Here is a 27,220-nt window from a genome sequence, read left to right as displayed (position 1 = left end):
GGTGCCCGCAGCCGTAGGACCCTCTGAGCCCTTTAAATCCCAGCCACAGCCGGGATTCAAAGGGCTCTAGGGTGCCCAAAGCAAATTTTTGAAAATGCAGGCTACTCACTACTGTTAAAACAAAGACATTAAAGCATTTTCTTTCAACATCAGAAATAGTGTGCAATTTCTCTTTCCTTCATTACAGTTACAAGAACTCTCCCCTCCATTAATTCTCCTACACTGCTCACACAATATCCCCTATTCCTCTCTCACTCGTCTTCTATAAGGCACACCTTTAGAACTCAAGAGTGCACAACAAGCAGCAGTGTTTTGTGACATTTTACATCAGAAGGCATTAAAATTTATTTTCACTGGCTTTTTAGATGTTCTGCTTGCTTCCAGTCCCATCATCAAGTATGAGCAAATGCACAAGCAGTACAGCAGATGTGAAGGCATCAGTTCTCATTGTCAGTGACACGTTTTTTTCATTTATTTCAATGGGAGCTGGATCAACCCCTTTAAGATCAAATATAGTGTTAAAGGTGGGAATAGCAGCCCTCTTTCAAGCATGCTAATGATGACTAAATAGATTAGGGTTCCTGTGTTGTGTTCTGTAAATGGTAGGAGGTGATTTTATTTTTATTGCACTATGGTGATTAGAAGGATTTAGGCTTTTATCTCTTCAAATGCAACTTAGATGGAATACTCAAATGTGGGCCTGTTTTGATGACTATCCAGTGCAGGCTGTCTTCTGAAACAGTTTCTTTGTGCATATCTATCTTTTTCTCCCTTCTGTGTATCTACTGCATTGAATACTAGTACACTGAAAAGCATAGCCATGCATGGACATATGGGTGGGCACTGGCTAGGTGGTAGAGTGTAGCTATCATATTTCAGTTCAGGTATTCTCCTATATATACATACACACAAACTGCAAGAGAATGCTTTAAGTCTTAACACACAAACGGAGAATTCACATGGTCTTCAGGAAAAAAGAAGCAACTTCCTTTAGACTGTCACTGACTTCAATTCATGGTACAGATATGGCTCATTTCATGGTACAAGGATGAGAAAGCTACATCAGACACGGTTTGTTCATGTTTAGTCTCCTGATGATGCTATTTCTGCTGCCTGAAAAACTTTAAGTTCTATATTTTAGTGTATATGCAACTACAAATGAATTAAACTGGTGCCACTCCCCACATTGTTTGTTACTCTGTTAGAGTGGCCAAAGCTTTAAACTTTGCTACCTATATTTTATTTATCTGAGGAAAATGCAACAGATTATTTTGATTTACAACATTTTTCTTCAGTTATTTTGAAAACAATAAAGCATTCCACAGCCTGTATTCCAGTGATCTATCATATGAGATCCACCTTCCAAATGGCTAGACACATCCAGTTTCACTGTGTTTCTCATAATGCCTATAGCACACACTTCTTTGAGTTGTACTGCATCAGCCACTTGTTTCATGTCTCCTTGTTAACACTAGTTTCTCCACTGCCTTTCACCATGTGTAGTAGTTTACACTTTTGCAGAGTTGAAAGTGCAACCAGATTAAAACATTAACATTTTACACCCACTGTGCACTGATGCAAATATCTGCACAAGGAACCAGGCAGTGGAGAATCAGACCTATAAATTTTAAAAGCTCCAACAAATACGAACTTTAAAAAAAATGCTGAAAAAAATGAAGACTTCAGGGAGCCTCAGCACCGTGTAGTCTGTACAACCGTCCTTTGTCCTGTAAAATGTATGTTTCTCAGCATGCATAGTGCATAATCCCTTTAAGTAACAATTACTAAATTAAACAATGCAATCTGTCCCATTGGCAGAGCAAAGGTACACTCTGTTGTGGATTAGGAGATTCTATTAGGAGATGAACTCAGCTTTCAGTCCCATGGATAGTAAAGGCTGAAAACATTCCAGAAGGGATAAAGCCAGCCACTGAGTCTCAGGTGTAGAGGAAAATGCAGCAGCTGCTCTGTTCAAGATTACACACTGCAAACCATCCAAGCAAACTACATGGTGTCGCCTGCAAAGATGATGACAAGTCTACCTTGAATATTTGAAGAAACACACTGGAAAAGTCTTGGCTAAAAAAAAAATTACTAATTTGCCAAGAAAACGAGAAAAAGCAATGACTGAGAGAAACAAAAAAGGCACTATCAATATACAAAAGCAATTCAACATGGGTATGTGAATGGCACAAAAATTAAAAAATCATTTCTTAGCAACTTGTTCTTTGCTGATTGAGTTTAACTGCTAATGGAATCTCAATCAGCAATTAATTACAGCATCATTGTCTCAGAAACATAGTAAATTAACATAATTCTAACTAAACTGTGATAAAGATATGCTGAAAATGAGACTAACTTTTGCTTTCATGCCTAAACTATTGTACCTGTTAGAATGCAATTTTTCTGTGTACAACCATTTATGTAGCCAGTCTTTAATATGCTCTGAAATTTAATAACAATTTACATTTTTGTAGCAGACTACTCAGCACAAATTTGATGGTACAAATTGTCTCCAAATAGGTTAACTTTCTGGTGATACAAAATACAACCAAAGCTTTGAACCTTCTTTCTCCTCTCTCTGATATACAAGTCTGAAAGGTATCCAATCAACATTACCTAAATGAAATTGCACTTTAATCTGATAACGAACCTATGATCAGATGGAACTGTGGCAACATAATACCTCTATATTTAATACAGCAGCTAGACATAAACATTGAGTTTTTTATACTTATAATCAAAGTCTGTCATCAATACAATTATATTTTCTTTTTACCTTGGGAGTTGATGATGGAAGAGAGAGGCTATAGTTCACACCATCACTACAGCTACTGCCGTGCAGAGCTAACACAGAAGCCTGGAAGGTGTCATCATTATCTGAAGTATACTGTGATTCAAAGGTGGATTCATCCGCTAGATCTGCCTCACTTGAGTCCACCTAATAACAAAGGCAATTTAATCAGGCTATCTGCTATCTTCAGACCACATAAGCCCCAAACACTTACACATGTGTGGCTAAATCCTTGCTGGTACTTTGCTTAATATTTTACTGTTTCTCTGTTTTATACAAAATCTTCTATACACAGTGGGCCAAATTCCACATGCAGTTACACCTATGTAACCCAAAACTGAATAAAGGTTGCACAGGTGTATCTGAAAGCCAAACTTGGCTCTGAGTTTTTGCAAATACTTCAGAGCAGAGATGGGCTAATGGCCACAACCACTGATATTAGATAGTGGAAAAATGCTGCTTTATCCCATGCCGTCAACAAATCCCCAAGACTTTTTTTTGTTTTCCTGGATGAATAAATGCTACAAAAATGGGAATCTTCACTTACTGCCACATTTTAGGGACAAATTAATTTCCCTCCCCCTATAGCTTGTTTAAATAGACTACCAAGGAGATGCAGGCACCTAAGATCCTAGGTCACCTTTGAAAATGCATCTTAAGAAGCTAAGTCACTTAGGTGTTTTGGAGAATTTTACCTTCAGTCCATATGCAGGAAAATTTAGACTGAACTCCAAACTGCCTGAATAAAGGATTGAGTAAAGTGAATAAGCACTTCAGGATTTGGCCCTATATTTGTAAATGGAAAACAAGAAACTGAATATACTTCGCAGTCTCCGAGTCTTGAATTTGTAACTGCACAAGCAAATTCCCATTTCACAGATACAATTTAGACACCCAATTTTGAAAATTTAAATCTTGTAATTATTTCATTTTTTGTATTGTTATTAATATATCAGCATTATTTTCAAACATTTTTCACATTCCAAGTCCAGAAAGGGCCTCTGTGATCTTCTGACCTCCAGTACAATATAGACCATAGAACTTCTTCCAAATAATTACTACAGCAGATCTTTAAGAAAAACATTCAATCTTCATTAAACAATTGTCAGTCAGGGAGAATCCATTTTGACACTTGGTAAATTGTTCCAACTGTTAATTACTCTCAGTGTCAGTGTCATAAACAGATAGCTAAGGGTTAATGTCTCTTTCACCTGGAAAGGGATAACAAACAACACCTGACCAGAGGACCAATCAGGAAACAAGACTTTTTCAAATCTGGGTGGAGGGAAGTTTTGGGTGTGAGTCCTTTGTTTTTGGTCTGTTCTCTTTCTGGGCTCTAAGAGTGACCACAGGAATCTCCAGGCTTTCTAATCTTCTGTTTCCAAGTTGTAAGTACAAGGAAGTAAGACAATAGGTTTATATTGTTTTTTTTTTAATTTACATGCGTGTAGTTGCTGGAATGTGTTAAATTGTATTCTTTTTGGATAAGGCTGTTTATTCATTTTTTCTTTTCAGCAATTGACCCTGTATATTGTCACCTTGATACAGAGACCAATTTTATGTCTTTTTCTTTCTTTTTATATAAAGCTTTCTTTTTAAGACCTGTTGGATTTTTTTTTTGTGGGGGCTCAAGGGGATTGAGTCTGCAGCTCACCAGGGAATTGGTGGGAGGAAGAAGACAGGGTGAAGAGAGAATCTCTTTGTGTTAGATTTACTAAGCCTGAATTTGCATAACCTCTGGGTGAAGGGAGAGAAATATTTGATTTCTCGGTGCGGTGTTTCAAGGACTTGAAGCAGGGAATCTCCTAGAGTACCCAGGGCGGGGATATCTGAGAGGAGGTAAAGAGGGGGAAGGGAAGTGAGTTATTTCCCTTTGTGGTGAAACTCAGGGCATCTGAGTCTTGGGGTTCCCCAGGGAAGGTTTTGGGGAAATCAGAGTAAGCCAGACACTGGAATTCTGGCTGGTGGCAGCGATATCAAATCCAAGCTGGTAATTAAGTTTGGAGGTTTCATGCTAGCTTCTCATGTTCTGAACTCTAAGGGTCAGATCTGAGTAGGACAGTTATGACATGGTTGGCAGCGGTGTGGAAAGATAAGATCCAGAAGCCAGTAGGAATATTTTTTTTTCTCTCTGCTAGGGCTTTTATGCAGAGAGAAAAGGTGGTTTTAAAAAGAACCAGAGATAATTTTTTTTCTGTTCTCTGGTTGCAGTTTGGCTTGCATATTAAGCAAGGAACTATTAAGTCTTTTGTTAAACTATAGCACTCCGATTGAGAGTCAAGTACCCAGCACAATACACATGCAAATAAAGTGGTTTTTCTGGTTTACTTTACATTTAAAAGATTAGCTAGAGGAAGAAAAAAAAAGGCACTGTTGCTAGGCAGACCCCAGGAGGCAACAGAGAGCCAGAAGTTCCAACAATAAACACCAGAGGGCACTCCAACACAAGAAAACAGGAACCATGACTTCTAAGGCAAAAATGGCGGCAGAGGAACAAATCAAAGACGCAGAGCACAAGCGAGATATGGAAAAAAATACAGGAACTAGAAATAAAACAAAAAGAGATGGAGCTGAGAGAAAGAGAAAGAGAGGCAGCCTACAAAAAAGAGCAAGCAGCCAAAGATGCAGACCACCAAAAACAGCTCGAACTCCAGAGGGAAGCCCACCGGCAGGCCCTGGAATTAGAAAAGGCTAAGCAACAGAACACAGCCAGCCAATCATAACAACCCTTCGCCAATGATTGTTCCACATTACAAGAAATTTCCCACCTACAAGGCGGGTGATGACACTGAGGCCTTCTTAGAAAATTTTGAAAGAGCCTGCCTTGGGTACAGCATGCCTGAAGACCAGTACATGGTAGAGCTGAGGTCACAGCTCAGTGGACCCTTAGCAGAGGTGGCGGCTGAAATGCCAAAGGACAGAATGAACGATTATGAACTGTTTCAAACCAAGGCCAGATTCAGAATGGGGATAACCCCGGATCATGCCCGTTGGCGTTTCAGAACCCAAAAGTGGAAACCAGATGTGTCATTTCCCAGACACGCCTACTACGTTGGGAAAAATTATGAGGCCTGGATATCAGGAAACAATGTTAAATCCTTAGACGAACTGCACCTCCTCATACAAATGGAGCAGTTCTTGGATGGTGTTCCTGAGGACATAACACGGTACATACAAGATGGAAAACCCCAAAATCTCACTGAGGCGGGGGAGATTGGAGCCAAATGGATGGAAGTGGCAGAATGCAAAAAAGCTACTGACAAGGGGAGCGAATACCCCAGGGGGCACACCGACAATAAACCCTAGAACCGATGGCAGCCAAAGACCCCACCTACAACCCAAGGAAAGCCACAGACGCCCTATTCTTCCACCTCACCAGTCTCCAGTAACCCACCTCGACCCAGTGACCAGTCAGCTGGAAGATGCTTTAAGTGTAATGAACTGGGACATATAAAGGCCAACTGCCCAAAGAACCCCAACCGAGTGCAGTTCATTACACTACCATCACACCAAAGATCCCCAGGCCCAGATGCCTCTCAAATACCCTTGGAGCAAAGGGAAACTTTGAGAGTGGGCAGAAAGAAGGTTACTGCATGGAGAGACACGGGGGCACAAGTGTCAGCTATCCACCAATCCTTTGTAGACCCCAAATTCATCAACCCAAAGGCCCAAGTGACAATTTACCCCTTCATGTCTCAAGCTGTAGACTTGCCTACAGCTGAACTGCCTGTCCAGTACAAAGGCTGGTCAGGAATGTGGACTTTTGCAGTCTATGACAATTATTCCATCTCCATGCTACTGGGGGAAGATTTGGCCAACCAAGTGAAGCAGGCCAAGAGAGTGGGAATGGTTACACGTAGCCAAACCAGGCAAGCTTCCAGACCCATTCCTGTTCCTGAGCCGTCCACTGAGGCCCCGTCTATGTTACAAGAGACCCAGACAGAGGTAGTGGACCCAGATCGCATGCCAACAATGGAAACAGCCACAGTGCTTCCAGTCCCAGACCAGGAACTGGAAAAGCAGCCAGCACCAGAACCGGTGCCAGCACTGATGACAGTGCTTGCAAATCCATCTTCAACCCCAACGCCAGAGTGCGCCAGTGAGCCTGAACTGGCAGAAGCAGCAGACAACCACACCCAAGAGGCTCAGCCAGAGCCTGAAATACCCCCTGGTGCACCAGCGGAGAGCGGCTCACCAGAAACGGAAACAACCCCATCACCTACATCGCTTCCAGAGGGACCAAGCCCAAGTCCACAGTCTAAGGAAGAACTGGTGTCTCCAGCTTCAAGGGAACAGTTCCAGACTGAGCAGGAAGCAGATGACAGCCTTCAGAAAGCTTAGGCGGCGGCACGGAGCACCCCACCGCCTCTCAGCTCTTCTAATCGATCCCGGTTTTTTGTAGAACAAGGACTTTTATACAAGGAGACACTTTCTGGTGGACACCAGGAAGACTGGCATCTGCAAAAACAGTTGGTGGTTCCAACTAAGTACCGAGAAAAGCTCTTAAGCTTAGCCCATGATCATCCCAGTGGCCATGCTGGGGTGAACAGAACCAAGGACCGGTTGGGGAAGTCCTTCCACTGGAAGGGGGTGGGCAAGGATGTTGCCAAGTATGTCCGGTCTTGTGAGGTATGCCAAAGAGTGGGAAAGCCCCAAGACCAGGTCAAGGCCCCTCTCCAGCCACTCCCCATAATTGAGGTCCCATTTCAGCGAGTAGCTGTGGATATTCTGGGTCCCTTCCCAAAAAAGACACCCAGAGGAAAGCAGTACGTACTGACTTTCATGGACTTTGCTACCCGATGGCCGGAAGCAGTAGCTCTAAGCAACACCAGGGCTAAAGCTGTGTGCCAGGCCCTAACTGACATTTTTGCCAGGGTACGTTGGCCCTCCGATATCCTTACAGATTCGGGGACAAATTTCCTGGCTGGGACCATGAAAGAGCTGTGGGAAACGCATGGGGTGAACCACTTGGTTGCCACTCCATACCACCATCAAACCAATGGCCTAGTGGAAAGGTTTAATGGAACTTTGGGGGCCATGATATGTAAATTGGTCAACGAACACTCCAATAATTGGGACCTAGTGTTGCAGCAGTTGCTTTTTGCCTACAGGGCTGTACCACATCCCAGTTTAGGGTTTTCACCATTTGAACTTGTGTATGGCCATGAGGTTAAGGGGCCATTACAGTTGGTGAAGCAGCAACGGGAGGGGTTTACGCCTTCTCCAGGGACTAACATTCTGGACTTTGTAAGCAACCTACAAAGCACCCTCCGACACTCTTTAGCGTTTGCTAAAGAAAACCTAAAAAGTGCTCAGGAAGAGCAAAGGGCCTGGTATGACAAACATACCAGAGAACGTTCCTTCAAGGTAGGAGACCAGGTTATGGTCTTGAAGGCGCAACAGGCCCATAAGATGGAAGCATCATGGGAAGGGCCATTCACGGTCCAAGAGCGCCTGGGAGTTGTTAACTACCTCATAGCATTTCCCAATTCCTCTCTAAAACCCAGAGTGTACCATGTTAATTCTCTCAAGTCTTTCTATTCCAGAGACTTACAAGTTTGTCAGTTTACAGTCCAGGGAGATGATGCTGAGTGGCCTGAAGGTGTCTACTACGAAGGGAAAAAAGACAGTGGCGTGGAAGAGGTGAACCTCTCAACCACCCTGGAACATCTGCAGCGGCAACAAATCAAGGAGCTGTGCACTAGCTTTGCCCCATTGTTCTCAGCCACCCCAGTACAGACTGAACGGGCATACCACTCCATTGACACAGGTAATGCTCACCCCATTAGAACACCACCCTACCGAGTGTCTCCTCATGCCCAAGCTGCTATAGAACGGGAGATCCAGAACATGCTATAGATGGGTATAATACGCTCATCTACCAGTGCATGGGCATCTCCAGTGGTTCTGGTACCCAAACCAGATGGGGAAATACGCTTTTGCGTGGACTACCGTAAGCTAAATGCGGTAACTCATCCGGACAACTATCCAATGCCATGCACCGATGAGCTATTGGAGAAGTTGGGACGTGCCCAGTTCATCTCTACAATAGACTTAACCAAAGGGTACTGGCAAGTACTGCTAGATGAACCTGCCAAGGAAAGGTCAGCATTCGTCACCCATGCGGGGGTGTATGAATTTAATGTCCTTCCTTTCGGGCTGCGAAATGCACCCGCCACCTTCCAGAGGCTGGTAGATGGTCTACTAGCAGGACTGGGAGAATATGCAGTTGTCTACCTCGAAGATGTGGCCATTTTTTCTGACTCCTTGCCCGAACACCTTGAACACCTGAAAAAGGTCTTTGAGCGCATCAGGCAGGCCGGACTAACTGTTAAGGCCAAAAAGTGTCAAATAGGCCAAAACAGAGTAATTTACCTGGGACACCAGGTGGGTCGAGGAACCACAAACCCCCTACAGGCCAAGGTGGATGCTATCCAAAAGTGGCCTGTCCCAAAGTCAAAGAAACAGGTCCAATCCTTCTTAGGCTTGGCCGGGTACTACAGGTGATTTGTACCACACTACAGCCAAATCGCTGCCCCACTGACTGACCTGACCAAAAAGACCCAGCCAAATGCAGTTAAGTGGACTGATGAGTGTCAAAAGGCCTTTACCCAACTTAAGGCGATACTCATGTCTGACCCTGTGCTCAGGGCCCCGGACTTTGACAAGCTAGAAATTTCCTTCTTATTTCCTGTCTGAATTTATCTTGCTTCACCTTTTAGCCATTGGATCATGACTTACCTTTCTCTGCTAGACTGAAGAGCCCATTATTAAATATTTGTTCCCCATGTAGATACTCAAGACTATAATCAAGTTACCCCTTAACCTTCTCTTTGTTAAACTAAACTGATTGAGCTCTTTGAGTCTATCTATCACTATAACTCATGTTTTTCCTAATCCTTTATTCATTCTCCAGACTCTTCTCTGAACCCTCTCAAATTTATCAACATCCTTGAAATGTGAGCAGCTGAGCTGCATGGGCAAAATCTGTGGGCCAAATTCTGAGCTCAGTTTTTATTCAATCCTTACTCAAGCAAACTAGCTTGAAAGAAAATTTCTCACCCACTACCTAGTTTCTCTTTGATGTATCAATAAAGTCATAATCTTGTCAGGAAAATAACTGTGATATTATAAATACTGTACCATGACAGCAAGGCAAGACTGAACAGGAAAAGGATATGGACAGTGGGATTTAACGACATTGTTAGAAAAAAGCACTTTTGTAATTCACAAACAAGCTAAGATAAAGCTATGATAAAACATGTGGACGGAGTTAATTTTCCTATTCAACACTTTTTCTGTATGAAACATCCCCTTTAAGGATGCTGACAGTTGTTCATAAATTTAACTTAAACTTCTCAACTCGTATCTACATCAAAATATGACTTCAATGAGAGCCGAAGGTATTCAATATTTCTTAATAAGTGCTCAGCATCATGCAAGTTTAGGACCCAGGTCTGTGCAAATAAAGAGAACAGTACATTAAAAATCTGGACTCCTATTGGCAGTTTTTGGAGATGCATAAAAGTATCTACAGTTTATGCAAGTTGCTTGCACTCTGAAAATCCATAGTTTTTATACTCTAAAATCTTGCCATCACTAAAACAATGTTATAGTGTAAACATAGCTATTAAAAAAAGAAACGTTGGCAACTTTTAAAGAAAGCTGAACAGCAAGAATGTCATTTAAAGGCAAAACAGAGTTCCACCGACTTTTCAAATTATTAAAAAAAAGAGACATCCACATTATCACATGTTGGTAAATAGAAGTTTCTACTATGTAATTAAATAAAAGCTTATGTAGAAAGGGCAAAGTTTTTCGAAGCAACCTATGAAGTCTGAATGCCCAGTGCCCATCATTACAATTGGAACTACATAAGAACAGCCGTACTGGGTCAGACCGAAGGTCCATCTAGCCCAGTATCTGTCTACCAACAGTGGCCAATGCCAGGTGCCCCAGAGGGAGTGAACCTAACAGGCAATGATCAAGTGATCTCTCTCCTGCCATCCATCTCTATCCTCTGACGAACAGAGGCTAGGGACACCATTCTTTACCCATCCTGCCTAATAGCCATTTATGGACTTCACCACCATGAATTTATCCAATTCTCTTTTAATATCCAGTTCTCTTTTAGGCATACAAATCTCTTAGCTGGCTTTGAAAAAATCACAGCCAAGTATTTTCTTATTTTCCAGTAGCTAAAACATTCCAGCCAGATACTCAGCTGGTGCAGATTGGTGGAGCTCTATTGATTTCAATGGATCTATGCCAGTTTACAGCATCTGGATATCTGGCGAGATCATGATAGGTCACACGTGAAGTAAGGCTAAACACTTCAAAAAAAAAATCATAAGCAAAGTGATGAAAAAGACTTTTCATTACATTTGGACAAGACAAAAAAACAATGTTAAAAGGGTTTTAAGAGAAATCTTAGTAAGTTGTGCCCACTAACCAGAGCCAGCTCAGCATGGAAGAGGGCTGCATCAGCTGGCCCTTCCTCCTCAAGTGACTGGGCAGTGCAGAAAAAGGAATCTTCCTTAGCAGAAATATAACCCTCTTCTGGTGAAAGCTGCAGAAAGAATGAAGCTCTGAGTTGGATGAGTGGCCAGTATACAGGACATGCAGAGTCAGCAATGTTAAGGGAGTTTTAGAAATGCAAATAAATACCAAGTACAGAAGTGACATCATCTCAATCACAATTATAGTGTGAGGAAAATAAAATTATACATATTTTAATCTTTACATGTTGTTTTACCTGCTGTAGTAATGAAACATTGGGCTATCCACCATTAGTGTCCAAAGAACTCACAACATACCGTACAAATAAGTCTGATCCTTCTGTATATTTTGCCCATAATTAAGCATTTACTAAAACAGTCATCACGAGGTCCAGTCAGGGGTACAGAGCCCAAAATTTTAATCACTGAAACAGGTCTCTACTACTAGAGCTAAAGGAGTAACTGTTAGCTGGTAGCAGTAGTGAGCTCTTATCCTCTATGTAGGCCAGCCACCAGAGGACGACAAAAGTTGGCATGGTACAGATGAATCAATTTTTTTCCATGTAATTTGCTGCTGCTGTTGTTAGGTGCATCTGTCAAACACCCCCATAGAGCAAAATATTATTTCTAGTGTGGCGGAACTCAGCAAGTGTAATGTGTTAAATATTTTAAAGTTGAAGCTTTATACAAAGCCAGAGAAAAGTAACATTTAAACATGCCCCATCCTCTTTCATGCTTTAAACAAGATATTAATTCTGAAAATTCTGCATTATTGTGCAACATGCAGCATTCTTTCTAATCTGCATAAGTTTCTTACAGGAAACAAGTTAAAAATATCTCTTTCGATGGAAAAAATATTCCTTGCAAATTATTATTATTATTACAGGGTTACCTGCTAAGAGCCAGAATCTGAAATCAAGGAGAATTCTGTGCAGGAGAGGATTGTGGGAATGTAACATTCCAGAGAGAAAAAAAAATTACTCGGTCTTAAAAATAAAATGGGCCAGATCCTCAGACGGTGGAAATTGGTGTCACTCCACTGATTCCAACTTAAACTAGGGGAGAATCTGGCCTAATGTTTTGCTTTTACTCTGTTGTTTTTCAAAGAAGCATTATTCCAAAGGTTTCCCTGGTCAGTGAGGAAGGGCATATGGTTTTATGAGCTCTGGCTTCTATTCATGTCTCTCTATGTGGTCTTGAGCAAGCTATTTACTCTCATAGTAGTGCTTTAATTTCTCTCTCTCTAAAATGTGAGTAATCTTGCTTAACGAAGAAGAATAATTTGAAGTTTAATTAATGTTTGCAAAGTGTTTTGAATTCATTGTTCAAATTAGGACCCCCCAGCCACAGTGCACAGAAGTGAATTAATAACAGGTAACTATACAGTTATAGGTTAGTAACTGCACAACATCCTCACACTCCAATTAGCTGAAACACTATACCATTTCAGTATAACTAAGAGGTTTACACTGGATGAACTAAAATGTACACATTTTTTAACATAAAGAGCATAATCTAAATATGTTTGATATTAAATAGGTATATGGTTCAGCGTAAGTCCTGACTAACACCAGAGTGAGCATAGTTCTGGAAAGGTGATATAAGGTTGGCTTTAAACCATTTTTACATACCATCCTATCTGAGAGCATCCTCAGGACAATGCTAAGTTATGCCTCACTATCCACAGCCCTAGGCGTCTGCATTGGTAGCTGGGATGCTCCAATCATTCCCCTTTCCCTAGCCATGCCCCACAGATAGGGGGCAGGAGTGAGGAGCTGTAGAAGTACTATACCAGCTCTGTACCACCCAAGGGTTTCCCACAGGCAAAGAGAAGATTCAGTGAGTCAGCTAAAATGCCTTTTGGCAACTTTATGCCATCTGAGTGGCACAAAAGCAGTCATAGACTAAGCAAAGATATTGGCCAGCAACATATGAAAATCTAGAGCCCAATCCTTACAGGCAGTGGTTTGGCAACTCCTATTATGACTGCTCCTACTGGTGCTCCTTTCAGTGCTTGTACAGCTTCCTCCAGGCTGCCATTTTCCAAGTTGATATCATTGACAAACATCAGCCGATCTCCAGGAAGAAGCCTGCCGTCTTGCTCAGCAACACCACCAGGAACCAACGAGCGGATTACAATTACTGTGTTTGCCGGGTCCACTGGGTCCTAATTGAAAGCAAAGAAAGGAAACCAGTTCACATGCTTATTTTTAATTAATAAAAAGTTAGCAACCTGTATGGGCCAGCTCCTGAGGTCCCGACTCAGTCCTTACTCAGGAAAACTCCAGATGACTCTTCAACGTGAGCATACTTCAGTAACGGCTAAGGACACTTAGAAAAGACCTCTGGATTTGGCCTCATTATTATTTAGTCATTTATTTTGATACATAAAAGCACAAATAATTAGCCCTCACATGCGCTGAGTGCTTTTACATCATGTAGTTTCACAGTAAAGCTACTGAATCATAGACTGCACTTCTCAGAGTAACAAATAATTACATGCCAGCAATTAAAAACAAACACCTTCCACAGTAACAACATCTCTCCAGCCCTCAATCTTCCACATGTTCAAATGCCTGGGGATAAAGGCTTAGAAGGTTAACACATCTGGGCTCTGATGGACCAAAGGGTTTATTTAGAGTCTCCTTGCAGCTCGTAGTATCTGATCTCACTCAGTCATGAAGGGACTTTAGAATAAGAGAAGAGCCCTTATACATACATGAGACAGACATTTTAATAGAGACCGACACATGCTATTGTAACGTAAGTTTATGAAGCACTTTATAAACAAACAATGCAATATAAAAAGAGTAAAGTTTGCTTTTAAAAATATAATCCCCATTCCCTGACACACACATTTTAATTAAACGTACTGTAATCAAAGACCAAGAACAGGAACTTAATCTCTATAACAACATCTAAAGTATCGGAGTTATATACATTTGCATAATACTGCACAGAATCTCACAAGGAACATAGTTAGAACATCAGACGTTAATTTCCCACAATATGTTACTTTCTTTCCGCTGTGCAAGCACAGTAGGATATTACATAATACAATGTAAGCTTTATTAATTCTAAAAGCTTAGTGGTTAAAACCATAAATCACATAGTGGTACCTAGATCAACACATTTAGCAACTTCAACTTAGATACCGTAGCAACTTTCCATGCCAATATATTAAGTATTGGAAAAGATGCTAGCTTAGCACTACAAACTGTACAACTGAAAATATGGAAACACGTGACTCTTGAGAGTTAATATGAAGAAATGACAAGATCCTGGACAACGCGTGGGAATTAGTATGACATAATAAGGTAGAGATCCATGAGAATGGTAAACAATACCATATAATAAATGTCTTATAGAGTATAATCTCTCTGGAGACATTACTTGAGTGGGAAGCAACCTTCACAAGTTCCTCCAAGAACATTTATCTGAGATGGGACTGCATTTTACCTGTCACACTGAATATCTTCTCCCATTGCAAGGAATCTACTTACAGTTATCCCCTTATTCAACATTAGGGCTGCTAACTTTCTGACCGAACAAAACCGAAAACCCTTGCCCTGCTCCTTCTCCTAGGCCCCGTCCCACTCGCTCCATTCCCCCCTCTCTCCATCGCTCACTCTCCCCCACCCTCATTCACTCGCTCATCTTCATCGGGCGTGGGAGGGGAAAACAACTCATGCTTATGTAACAGTAACTATAGTCAAAATTAAGAATTAACTGAAAATTTGCTAGAAATAAAGACAAACCATCTTCCAAATATAAAATAAACTTTAAATTTAGCTCATCCTTCATATTCTTGAAAGAAAAGAAGCACAAATATTGTGAATGACTTTTCCGTATTATACATGAGAACAGTATCAATTTAATTAAATCTCAAAGAACTAATAAATATGAAATACGTTCATAGTAAATATCAAAATGTTCACATGAACTGTACATTTATCTGATAATCTCCAGAACATGGAACCATTATTAGACAATGTATTGCTATTAAATTCCTTAACTGCTCACTATGTGAAGAAATACTGTGGGGGTGTATTTTCGAAGAATGAAGAAATGAAGTGTGGGCATAATTTTCAACTGCAGTTGAACTCTGGATGCAAACCAGAACACGTGTGCAGCTCAGTACTTAACTGCAGGTGCAAATCACCTGGTTAGAACCCCTGAATACACTGAACTGTGTGCACAACTCATTGCACTCAAATAACAGGAAGCAGTGCTTTTTAAAAACCTAGCCCTTTATGTGAATATTTATCTATCTGTGCTGGACTGATAGTCTGTGCTCTTAATATAATAAGAGGAATGAAGAATATAGTTAATGAGATGTCTGAGTTAGATCCAGGAGGAGTATGAAAATTTTATTACCAGGTTACTCTAACATCAGAATATTGTCTGGTTTTCATCCACCTCAGATATAAAATATATATTTATAAGATGGATGGGCTCTACATTCAATACAAAATATTTTACCTTCTTCTGTTAAAATAAGGAATATAGAAGTTACCTGGTAGTCTAATATGCTAAAGCCAAGTCCCATGCTCCCTTTCTCCAGCTCAACGTGTTGTATTTCTGTTTCCCACATTGCCAAAGGAGATCCTTGCACCTCGTCAATATTCTGACCTACATCAGCCATTTCCAAGCCAGTACCCTCTGTCTCTGAGGAGCCAATGACTTCACTAAGGTCTACATGAGGCTGGAAAGACAAAGAAAACCCACCAACCCCATAATATTAATGTGGCACATGTAAAAATTCATGAATTACCTGTACCAAGTGATGCACACCAAAATAGAGACAAAAGCTCAAAGGTTGTATTTCATTTTAACTGACGGTGCAGAATATCTAGGGAGTGTAACAAACAAAAGTATATAATAAATCTTATACAGAAGGATTAAACATCATTGCTCAAGTGTTTTAATATCAAAGTTACAAAAAGTCCTGTGGCACCTTATAGACTAACAGACGTATTCAAGCATAAGCTTTCGTGGGTGAATATCCACTTCATCAGATGCATGTGGTGGAAATTTCCAGAGGCAAGTATAAATATGCAGGCAAGAATCAGTCTAGAGATAACGACGTTAGTACGTACAAACAGGGAGGATGAGGCCCTCTTCGAGTAGTTGAGGTGTGAACACCCAGGGAGGAGAAACTGCTTTTGTAGTTGGCTAGCCATTCATTCTTTGTTTAATCCTGAGCTGATGGTGTCAAATTCGCAAATGAACTGAAGTTCAGCAGTTTCTCTTTGGAGTCTGGTCCTGAATTTTTTTTGCTGCAGGATGGCTACCTTTAAATCTGCTATTGTGTATCCAGGGAGGTTGAAGTGTTCTCATACAGGTTTCTGTATACTACCATTCCTAATATCTGACTTGTGTCCATTTATCCTTTTATGGAGGGATTGTCCAGTTTGGCTGACATACACAGCGAAGGGGCATTGCTGGCACATGATGGCGTACATTACACAAACTTCACTCCTGTAATGGTTAGAAACCTTTAATTTCAAGCCTAAACTTGACGAAACCCAGTTTATATCCATTTGTTCTTGTGTCAATACTGGTGCTTAACTAAAATAATTCCTCTCCTTCGTTGGTATTTATCTCTCCGATATATTTTCAGAGAGCAATCACATCTCCCCTCAGCCGTCAATAGATTAGGTTAAAAAAGCCAAGCTCCTCTCATAAGCTAAGTTTTCTATTACTCTGATCATCCTAGTGGCCTTTCTCTGCACCTGTTCCAGTTTGAATTCATCTTTCTTAAACATGGAAGGCCAGAATTGCACAGTTTTCCAGATGAGGTCTCATCAGTGCCTTGTATAATGCTACTAACACCTCCCTGTCTCTATCGGAAATATCTTGCCTGATGCATCCTAAGATGGCATTAGCCTATTTCATGGCCACATCATACTGCTGACTCAGTCATCCTGTGATTGACCAATACATCCAGGTCTTCCTCCTCTTCAATCACTTTCAACTTGCACTATTAAATTTTATCCCAGTTCTATTATTCCAGTTTTTAATGTCCTCCAGATCTTGTATGATATTTTGGTCCTCCTCCATATTGGCAATACCTCCAACTTTGGGTCATCCATGAATTTTATTAGCACACTCCCACCTTTTGTGCCAAGGTCATGAATGAGAATGTTAAATAAGATTGGCCCCAAAACCAATCCCAGAGGAACTCCACTAGTTAAATCCCTTCAGCCTGACAGTTCACCTTTCAATATGACCGACTGTAGTCTCTCCTTTAACCAGTTCCTTATCTACTTTTCAATTCTCATATTAATCCTCATCTTCTCCAATTTAACTAATAATTTCACATGTGGAACCAAATCAAATACCTTACTGAAAGTCAGGCAGATTAGATCTACTGCATTTCCTTTGTCTAAAAATAAGTTATCTTCTCAAAAAAGGAGATCTACCTTTTCTAAAACACACCATAATTACAGCTTACATCTATGTCCTTAACTACTTTCTTTTGTTCCAAGACCTTGCATACAACCGAGATCAAACTAAAAGGCTCGTAGTTCCATGGATCTTTCCTCACTTTCTTAAAAATAGGTTCCATAGTAGCAATTCTCCAGTCATAGGTTACAACCCTCAAAGTTACAAATTCACTAAAAAATTCTTGCTATGGAGTTTCTCAGACCTTGACTTGGAATTTTCCTTCAACAGGGATCAAATGGAGATTATATCCATTTCTCTTAGGGAATGATTAAGGGTACGATTCTGTCATGGATGTTAAGATTCCATGACTTTCTGGGACCTCCCATGACTTCTTCTGTGGTGGCCGGCCTCCACAGAGCAGCTAGCCAGCGATTGGCCCAGGGCTGCCAGAGCAGCAGCTTCAGGACTGAAGCAACAGCCATGGTTGGGTCAACACCCCCACACACACCCAGCAGGGGCAGGAGCAGCGGCAGGATTGGAACAACTGCCAGAGGTCAACCCCTGGCAGTGCTCCAACTGTTAGCTTCCCCCAGGCTATTTTTCAGTAAAAGTCACAGACAGGTCTGTTGGGGGTCTAACAAGGTCATGGGCTTCTGTGAATTTTTGTTTATTGCCCATGACCTGTCCCTGCCTTTTACTGAAAACACCCATAACAAAATCTTAACCTTAGGCACGTTGCAAAGCTATCACTTCTTTTGCGTTAATCGGAGCTGGTAAGTTAGTATAAGGTTGGAAGGAAAGTTTGTCCTTTTCCATCGCTAATTTAAAACTATAATGGTCTTTCAAATCTTTGTACATGAAATCTTGTTGGTTTATAATAAGGTATATTTTATAATAAAAATAAATAAATGAAGTGCTGTTTTTAAATTAACAGTAGTACCTTTTCTGTGAGCTGAACCTCGGAGAGGGTCAGATTGTCCAACTCTGACTGACTGACGGGTGGAGCAATGGGACGGCAGCAGACCATTGTAACTTTGATAGGCAGCTCTTTTAAAATATTTACCACATCCTTGTGATTTTCCCCAAGCAAAGATATTTCATTCACCTGAGGAAAAACAGAACAAAAACATATTCAGTAGAAATACAAAGAATAAAAATCAGAATAAACTTGTTAGCTGGATTTACAGATTCTAAGGCCAGCAAAGACCACGCCCATCATCTAGCCTGACCTCCTATATAACAGAGGGCACAAAACTTTCCTGAAATAATTCCAGTTGAACTAGAGAGTCTCTTTTAGAAAAGCATGCAATTGTGATTTTAAAATTGCCAGTGATGGAGAACTCAACACAATACTTGGTAGATTGTTCCAATGGGTTGTGAACCTGGCCCTTTTTAAAGAAAACAAGCAGGGGGAAGCAGGTGAGAGAGGCAGAGAGAGAGAGAGAGAGAGAGAGAGGCAGAGAGAGAGAGACGCAACCGCTTATACCTAAGCTACTACTAATTTATAGTTACATAATCAATAATTCTTTATCATCAGGATGAAGTCTAATATAGAATTCTCTCCCTTCCCTCAATGTTGGACACAACACTTCTTGAGTTAGGAAACTCATCTATAATATTTAGAAATAGCAAGGATGTTTTAATATGTCATTCAGATTGAAGTTCCCCATGATCTCACAGCTTTTCTTCCTATATACGCAGGCCCCTAAGGAGCTAGTCATCCTATTCCCTAGGGCAGTGTTTCCCAAACTTGGGATGCCGCTTGTGTAGGGAAAGCCCCTGGCAGGCCAGGGCAGTTTCTTTCCCAGCCCCAGCTGCAGGTCTGGCTGATCGCGGCTCCAACTGGCCGAGGTTCGCTGCTCCAGGTCAATCGGCCCAGCCCATCAGGGACTTTCCCTACACAAGCGGCGTTCCAAGTTTAGGAAACACTGCCCTAGGGTGATTTTGTGGTCTGTCGCAAGACTCAATTAGTGTGCTTTATCTCTTAGAACGCAGATCCATAAGCATTCAAAATCATTTTCTTCTGAGTTGTCAGTGACTCAGAAACAGGTAATGCCATTTTTGACATAGAGAGCCACTCCCCAACCACTTTTGTTTTGCTTCCCTCCTAAATAGGTTATAACCATTGATTTTAATATTCTAGTCAAGCACATCATCCCACCAGGTTTCAGTAATACCAGCTAGATCAAATTGATGCTTATAGACAAGCAATTCTGATTCCTCTTGTTTGTTACCCAAGCTCCCAGCATCAGTGTAAAGCCAATTAAAGGATTTCTTCTCTTCAATTCCTTTGATTTTCTGATTTGTGCACAAATATATCAATATAGGACCCAATCCTGCTTCTATGAAAGTTCATTGAGCAGGCTCAGATCCAAAATAAGCTTTAAACGGAATAGTCAAAAGTGGGTAATAAGTTTGGTCATTTCATAAAAACCATGTATTCACATCATAAACCATCATAAGTTTTAGCTTGAATGGGACTCTTCTCTGGAGAGAGCCCCCCCAGGAGAGGAAAAGCAAAGATATGGCAGCTAAAGATTGAACAAGATTGAAAAAGCAACTAGAGCTTCCCCTGAGATAGTGCTTGGGGTGTGCTACAGACCGCCGGGATCGGATTGGGATATGGATAGAGACCTCTTTAATGTCTTTAATGAAGTAAACACAAAGGGGAAATGTGTGATTATGGGGGACTTCAACTTCCCGGATATAGACTGGAGGACGAGTACTTGCAAAAATAATAGGGGTCAGATTTTTCTGGATGTGATAGCGGATGGATTTCTTCATCAAGTAGTTGAAGCACCTACAAGAGGGGATGCCATTTTAGATTTGGTGCTGGTGAGCAGTGAGGACCTCATAGAAGAAATGGTGGTAGGGGACAACCTTGGTTCGAGTGATCATGAGCTGATTCAGTTCAAACTAGATGGAAGGATAAACAAATGTAGATATGGGATTAGGGTTTTTGACTTCTCGAGGGCTAATTTTAAAGAGTTAAGGAAATTAGTTAGGGAAGTGGATTGGACGGAGGAATTAGTGGATTTAAATGCGGAGGAGGCCTGGAATTACTTCAAGTCACAGCTGCGGAGACTATCGGAAGCCTGCATCCCGAGAAAGGGGAAAAAAATCATGGGCAGGAGATGTAGGCCAAACTGGATGAGCAAGCAACTCAGAGAGGGGATTAGACAAAAGCAGAAAGCTTATAGGGAGTGGAAGGAAGGCAGGATCAGTAAAGAAAGCTACCTTGCTGAGGTCAGAACATGTAGGGATAAAGTGAGGAAGGCTAAAAGCCACATTGAACTGGAACTTGCAAAGGGAATCAAAACCAATAGTAAAAGGTTCTACAGCCACATAAATAAGAAGAAAACAAAGAAAGAAGAAGTGGGGCTGCTATACACTGAGGATGGAATGGAGGTTAAGGATAACCTAGGCATGGCCCAACATCTAAACAAGTACTTTGCCTCAGTTTTTAATAAGACTAGTGAGGAACCTTGCGATGATGGAGGGATGATAAACGGGAATGTGGATATGGAAGTGGATATTACCGCAACTGAGGTAGAGGCCGTACTTGAACAGCTCGATGGGACGAAGTCGGAGGGCCCGGACAATCTCCATCCGAGGATATTAAAGGAACTGGCGCGTGAAATTGCGAGCCCGTTAGCGAGAATTTTTAAGCAATCGACGAACTCGGGGGTTGTGCCGTATGACTGGAGGATTGCTAATGTAGTTCCTATTTTTAAGAAAGGGAATAAGAGTGATCCGGGTAATTATAGGCCTGTTAGCTTGACATCTGTAGTATGTAAGGTCTTGGAAAAAATTTTAAGGGAGAAAGTAGTTAAGGACATAGAGGACAATGGTAATTGTGACGAATTGCAACACGGATTTACTAAAGGTAGATCGTGCCAAACCAATCTGATCTCCTTCTTTGAGAAGGTGACGGATCACTTAGATAAAGGAAATGTGGTAGATATAATTTACCTAGATTTCAGTAAGGCGTTCGACACGGTTCCGCACAGGGAGCTGTTAGTTAAATTGGAAAAGATGGGAGTGAATATGAAAGTTGTAAGGTGGATAAGGAACTGGTTAAAGGGGAGACTCCAGAGGGTCGTATTGAAAGGTGAACTGTCAGGCTGGAAGGAGGTCACCAGTGGAGTCCCTCAAGGATCGGTTTTGGGACCGATCTTATTTAACCTTTTTATTACTGACCTTGGCACAAAGAGCGGGAATGTGCTAATAAAGTTTGCGGATGACACGAAGCTGGGGGGTATTGCTAACACGGAGAAGGACAGGGATACTATTCAGGAAGATCTGAACCACCTTGTAAACTGGAGTAATAGAAATAGGATGAAATACAATAGTGAAAAGTGCAAGGTCATGCATTTAGGAACTAATAATAAGAATTTTGGATATACGTTGGGGGCGCATCAGTTGGAAGCGACGGAGGAGGAGAAGGACCTTGGGGTACTGGTTGATAGCAGGATGACTATGAGTCGCCAATGTGATACGGCTGTTAAAAAAGCAAATGCGATTTTGGGATGCATCAGGCGGGGTATTTCCTGCAAGGATAAGGATGTGTTAGTACCGTTATATAAGGCGTTGGTGAGGCCCCATCTGGAATACTGTGTGCAGTTCTGGTGTCCCATGTTCAAGAAGGATGAATTCAAACTGGAACAGGTTCAGAGACGGGCTACAAGGATGATCCGAGGAATGGAAAAACTGCCTTATGAAAGGAGACTTAACGAGCTTGGCTTGTTTAGCCTGGCCAAAAGAAGGCTGAGGGGGGATATGCTCGCTCTATATAAATATATCAAGGGGGTTAACGTTAGGGAGGAAGAGGAATTATTTAAGTTTAGTACTAATGTAGGCACGAGGACGAATGGGTATAAACTGGATATTAGGAAGTTTAGACTTGAAATTAGACGAAGGTTTCTGACCATTAGGGGAGTGAAGTTCTGGAATAGCCTTCCGAGGGAAGTAGTAGGGGCAAAAGACTTTCCTGGCTTTAAGACAAAGCTTGATAAGTATATGGAGGGGATGTTATGATAGGATCATTAATTTGGGCAATTGATCTTGAATTACCACCAGACAGGTCTGCTCAATGGTCTGCGGGGAGATGTTGGATGGGATGGGTACTGAGTTGCTGCAGAGAATTCCTTCTTGGGTGCTGGCTGGTGACTCTTGCCCACATGCTCAGGGTTTAACTGATAGCCATATTTGGGGTCGGGAAGGAATTTTCCTCCAGGGCGGATTGGCAGGTGCCCTGGAGGTTTTTCGCCTTCCCCTGCAGTGTGGGGCACGGGTCACTTGCTGGTGGTTTCTCTGCAGCTTGAGGTCTTCAAACCATTTTTGAGGATTTCAATAACTCGGTCCTGGGATAGGGGTTGTTATAAAATTGGATGGGTGGGGTTCTGTGGCCTGCCTTGTGCAGGAGGTCAGACTAGATGATCAGATTGGTCCCTTCTGACCTATGAGTCTATGAGTAACATTAGCAGAGCTAGGTAGGAACAATAGCACTATGTATGGACCAAGATGAATCTTACTGTTCTCTTGCCTTCGTAAAAACCAAACTTACGTCAATTTTTTAAAATTATGTTTTGACGAAATCCAGAATTTTTGTACACTTCTTGGCCCATTACATACTGTATCTTTGAAAATTCAACAAGTATCTGTTCATTTTTTTATTATTTTATTTTATTTAAAGAACTGTATGTTACAAGAGATGCTACATGAGAAATTAGGCCACCTTTTCAGAACCTTGCTATATAAAGGAGCAAAGATAAAGTGTTAATTCTCCCTTACTTCCAGCAGTTCATCTCCACTGAACAGCTTGCCACATCGTCCAACTGGCCCTTCTGGTAAAACAGATCGGATGAAATGATGTCCCACTGCAGCTTCCAAGCTTATTCCTAACCCACTGCTTTCACTAAATTTGTTAACTTCAGCCACCTAAAAAGATTGAGAAAGTTATTTTTCAGTCAAATTCACATACAAAGAAACAGTTTTAAAAGGGAAATATTACACTTGTCGGATATATTCTGCTTTTAAACTACAAGTTCACACATTTGAAAGAGCATCTTTGCTCATTAGTTTTACATCAAACACAAGACGGAATCACCACAGAAGTTGAAAGGAAGCAGCCAGCTGTAACTTCCCATTTTACTTAGAGGACTATAACTGGTGGTAGCAAAGACTACTCTATAGATGAAAGGTATCCAGGTGGAACTCCAAACAAATGGAATGAAGGCTAAAATCAAAGGGCTCAGTCTAGCAGAAATTATGCAGCTGCAAAGGCTAATACAGTTTTTTTAAAAGGAATGTCTTCTACGCTTGCAGTGTTGTTGTAGCTGTGTTGGTCCCAGGATATATGTGAGAGAGAGAGAGAGAGAGAGAGAGGAGATGGGTGAGGTAATATCTTTTATTGAACCAACTTATGCTGATGAAGAGACAAGCTTTCGAGCTCCACAGAGCTCTCCCCAGACGCAAAGGACAACTCATTGGAGCTTGAAAGCTGGTCCAATAAAATATATTTCCTCACCGACCTTGTCTCCCTCGGGTCTTCTACACAACAGACATGGATTCACAATTAGGTGTTCCACACAGACACTTCTCTACTGGAGCTCTGTAAAATTAAATTTACTACATTTGTAGATTGCTAGCTGTACTAGTCAGTGAATGGGGGTGGAGAGATTGGAGCCATGGTCCAATCTCCTGCTGCCCTGCATGCTCCTCTGAGGTGCTGCATACTTCCAGGAAGTACAGAGGAGAAAAGTCTTCTTAATTTCCTGAGCAAAGAAACTGAAATTCTGGCTACCCCTACACTGGGTGTACAAGAGAGGATCTTTTCACCTAAATTCAGTACATACTATTTTCACTACTGCATATACCAGGGGTTGGCAACCTTTCAGAAGTGGTGTGCCGAGTCTTCATTTATTCACTCTAATTTAGGGTTTCACGTGCCAGTAATACATTGCAATTTTTTTTAGAAGATCTCTTTCTAAAAGTCTATAATATATAACTAAACTATTGTTATTTACTTTACATATAAGTTTTTTAAATGTTTAAGAAGCTTCATTTAAAAATAAATTAAAATGCAGTGTCCCTTGGACCAGTGGCCAGGACCCGAGCAGCGTGAGTGCCACTGAAAATCAGCTCGCGTGTCACCTTCGGCACACGTGCCATAGGTTGCCTGCCCCTGGCATATACAAATAGTGTAACTGCTTGTACTAATGAGCAGTTACATAAGTACCTGGTCATTATCACACAAAATTACCCCTTTAGCCAGTACAAATGCAGTCACTGTACATAAAAAGTTACATTGCAATAGAGCACACATTTTAGAGTGTATACTTGTGGGCAAGCAATTTTGAAAAATCTGTCCCTTCACTGATTGTTTTCATTGTTTATTATAAATGCCTCATGCAGTAGTTTGATCATTATACCAATCAAAACAATTCACTCATTACACAGAGTGAATGGAGGGTCCTAAGTAGAGTTGAGTGAATAACTGATTGTTCAGTTCAGTGGCTGATCAAAAATCTGAAACAAATATGGTTCGTTTTGAACCAAAACTGCATATTTTCATTTTTTCTTAACAATATGAAAATCTTTTATTCGGGTTGAACAAAACATCTGGAATGCTGATTTGAATCAATATTTTCAAAATGAAATGATGTTTCATTTCCAAAATGCTGTTTTGAAATTATGTGTAAAATAGATTGTTCAGAAATATCAAAGCATTTTGACACTTCTGAATTTTTCTTTTGCATTTGGCCAAAATTATTCACTAAATTTGTGAATTGTTTCAGCACCCAAAAAATCCATTTTCCAGCAAATAGTAAATTTGCTCAGAAGCCTGAGCTTATTTTTGCTTGTCTGGCTTACTGCATAAAAATGTATTTAGGAAAAATTAAATCTTTACATTCAGCATTTAAAATGAAAAAAAAAAAAACAACCACCACACTTTGTGAGTCGGTAGTTTAAAATGCAAAATTGAATGCAGTAAATGTTACAGGTAAGCACTAGAAAAAACACTTAATAGTAATAATTAGGGGTTACATACCACTATCTCATAATTTGTACCCATAATCCTCTGCCATTTATTCTGCAATACTGCTTCTCCTGTGGAAGTTAGCTGGAAATCTAGAAATTGTATCGAGATTATTACAATGAAAACCTGACAATCTTATTTCTATAGTAAGTAAAGTACCTGGACTGTGGCAACACTTGCACAGTATTCCATAATATTGAAAATACTATCATACATTATTTAAATGTTATTTATTTAACATGCGTTTCCTCCCCAGTTTCAGATTTAGCATACAGGAACATTAGCAATTTTAATAAGGAAAAAAGGGCTGGAAAGACAGTTTGCGCTATTACAACTTTAGAGTTGCACCTGCAGCACACAAACATTTTGTCTATGTAACATACATGTCAAATTATTTTTAATACTACTTACACTATTTGTTTCTATCGCTGCCCTTAGTAGTATATTTCAAACATTACACATTTGCAGAGTGGAGACCGCATACTAAAATTCCTTCAGAAAAACATCTTCTTAGCTTACTTTTGTGTCTCTTTGTTTTTTGTATTTAACACTAGCACAAATAGCCTTCAACACCTATTAACCCTTATTCCATTCAGTGCTATGTATGCTTCAAGGAGCTTCTTTCAACTCCTCTCTTCCAAAGAATGCAGTCCTCACTTATTTGACTTTCCTGAATAACTAAGACCCTCGAGGTCTCTCTGGTTACCTTCTACCATGCCATCCCCATTTCTATTAAAGGAGAAACTGCAAGTACCTTCTTCCTTTTTATAACATCTCCTCACAGTTCAAAAAAGTGGGCTAAGACTAACAGTGGTAGCTCCAAATGCTGTTTTTACCCATTACACTGACTTACACTTTCAGTTTAATAAAAATTATATTATATCATATCATAGGTATATCTAAATTATACTATTGCATGATGATGTAAAATGAAAACTGGCAGCAGTAAGATACAGTATAAAGCTTTAAATATATGTTTTTCCCAAACACATGAAGTCCAAACAAAGAGCTGGAAGTATAGGTCAGAAAAAGACGTAAGGATGACTCCTGGGGCAAAATGTTCAAAAGTAGCCTCAATCCAACCTCATACTGTGGAGGGACAAGTTAGAAGCATGCCCCAAATGTCTGAGTCTCACACACACACGGAGAGTGTGAGCCAGTTTGATGTTTACATACCTAAGGTGCTGATACTGCAAACTGCTCCTTATGAGCGGGCACCTGTGCACACGTAGAGCAGCTTACGTGACAAGAGCCTAAGTACCCAATTCGCACACATTTCAAGCCCTCAGAATTGGGAGCACAAATTTAGAGGCTGCTTTTGAAACTGTGGTCCCTAGAGGGCAGTGGAAGAATAAAATTCCTAAGTCAAATTTTCTTCATAAAAAGAGAAAACTCATACATCAGAGGTTATGGGAACAACAAAGGCTTTATTAGAAAAGAAGAAGGGGGCAAAAGAGGAGAATGCTGTGAGAAACAGTCATGTGCTAGGCAAGGCAG

The 27,220-nt window shown here is 40.8% G+C and overlaps 1 protein-coding gene across 22 annotated transcripts in view; it reads right to left on the bottom strand.

The window, feature by feature from the left end:
* Positions 1-27,220, bottom strand: part of MPDZ (multiple PDZ domain crumbs cell polarity complex component) — a 138,115-nt gene that overhangs the window by 69,448 nt on the left and 41,447 nt on the right. For 20 of the 22 annotated variants that reach the window (XM_050942956.1, XM_050942954.1, XM_050942957.1 and 17 more), the window contains 7 exons: positions 25,736-25,815; positions 23,476-23,622; positions 18,623-18,787; positions 15,809-15,997; positions 13,250-13,459; positions 11,247-11,363; positions 2,780-2,941 (listed from right to left, as the gene is read on the bottom strand). In XM_050942956.1, the coding sequence (XP_050798913.1) occupies positions 2,780-2,941; positions 11,247-11,363; positions 13,250-13,459; positions 15,809-15,997; positions 18,623-18,787; positions 23,476-23,622; positions 25,736-25,815 (1,070 nt within the window). The remainder of the gene's footprint in view (positions 1-2,779; positions 2,942-11,246; positions 11,364-13,249; positions 13,460-15,808; positions 15,998-18,622; positions 18,788-23,475; positions 23,623-25,735; positions 25,816-27,220) is intronic. The other 2 variants (XM_050942965.1, XM_050942971.1) reach the window with 2 other exon arrangements.

This window comes from Gopherus flavomarginatus, chromosome 3 (genome assembly GCF_025201925.1).
Source record: "Gopherus flavomarginatus isolate rGopFla2 chromosome 3, rGopFla2.mat.asm, whole genome shotgun sequence".
Taxonomy (NCBI): domain Eukaryota; kingdom Metazoa; phylum Chordata; order Testudines; family Testudinidae; genus Gopherus; species Gopherus flavomarginatus.
Note: the sequence above shows the minus strand (reverse complement) of the source record. Positions and strands in the feature narration are given on the sequence as shown.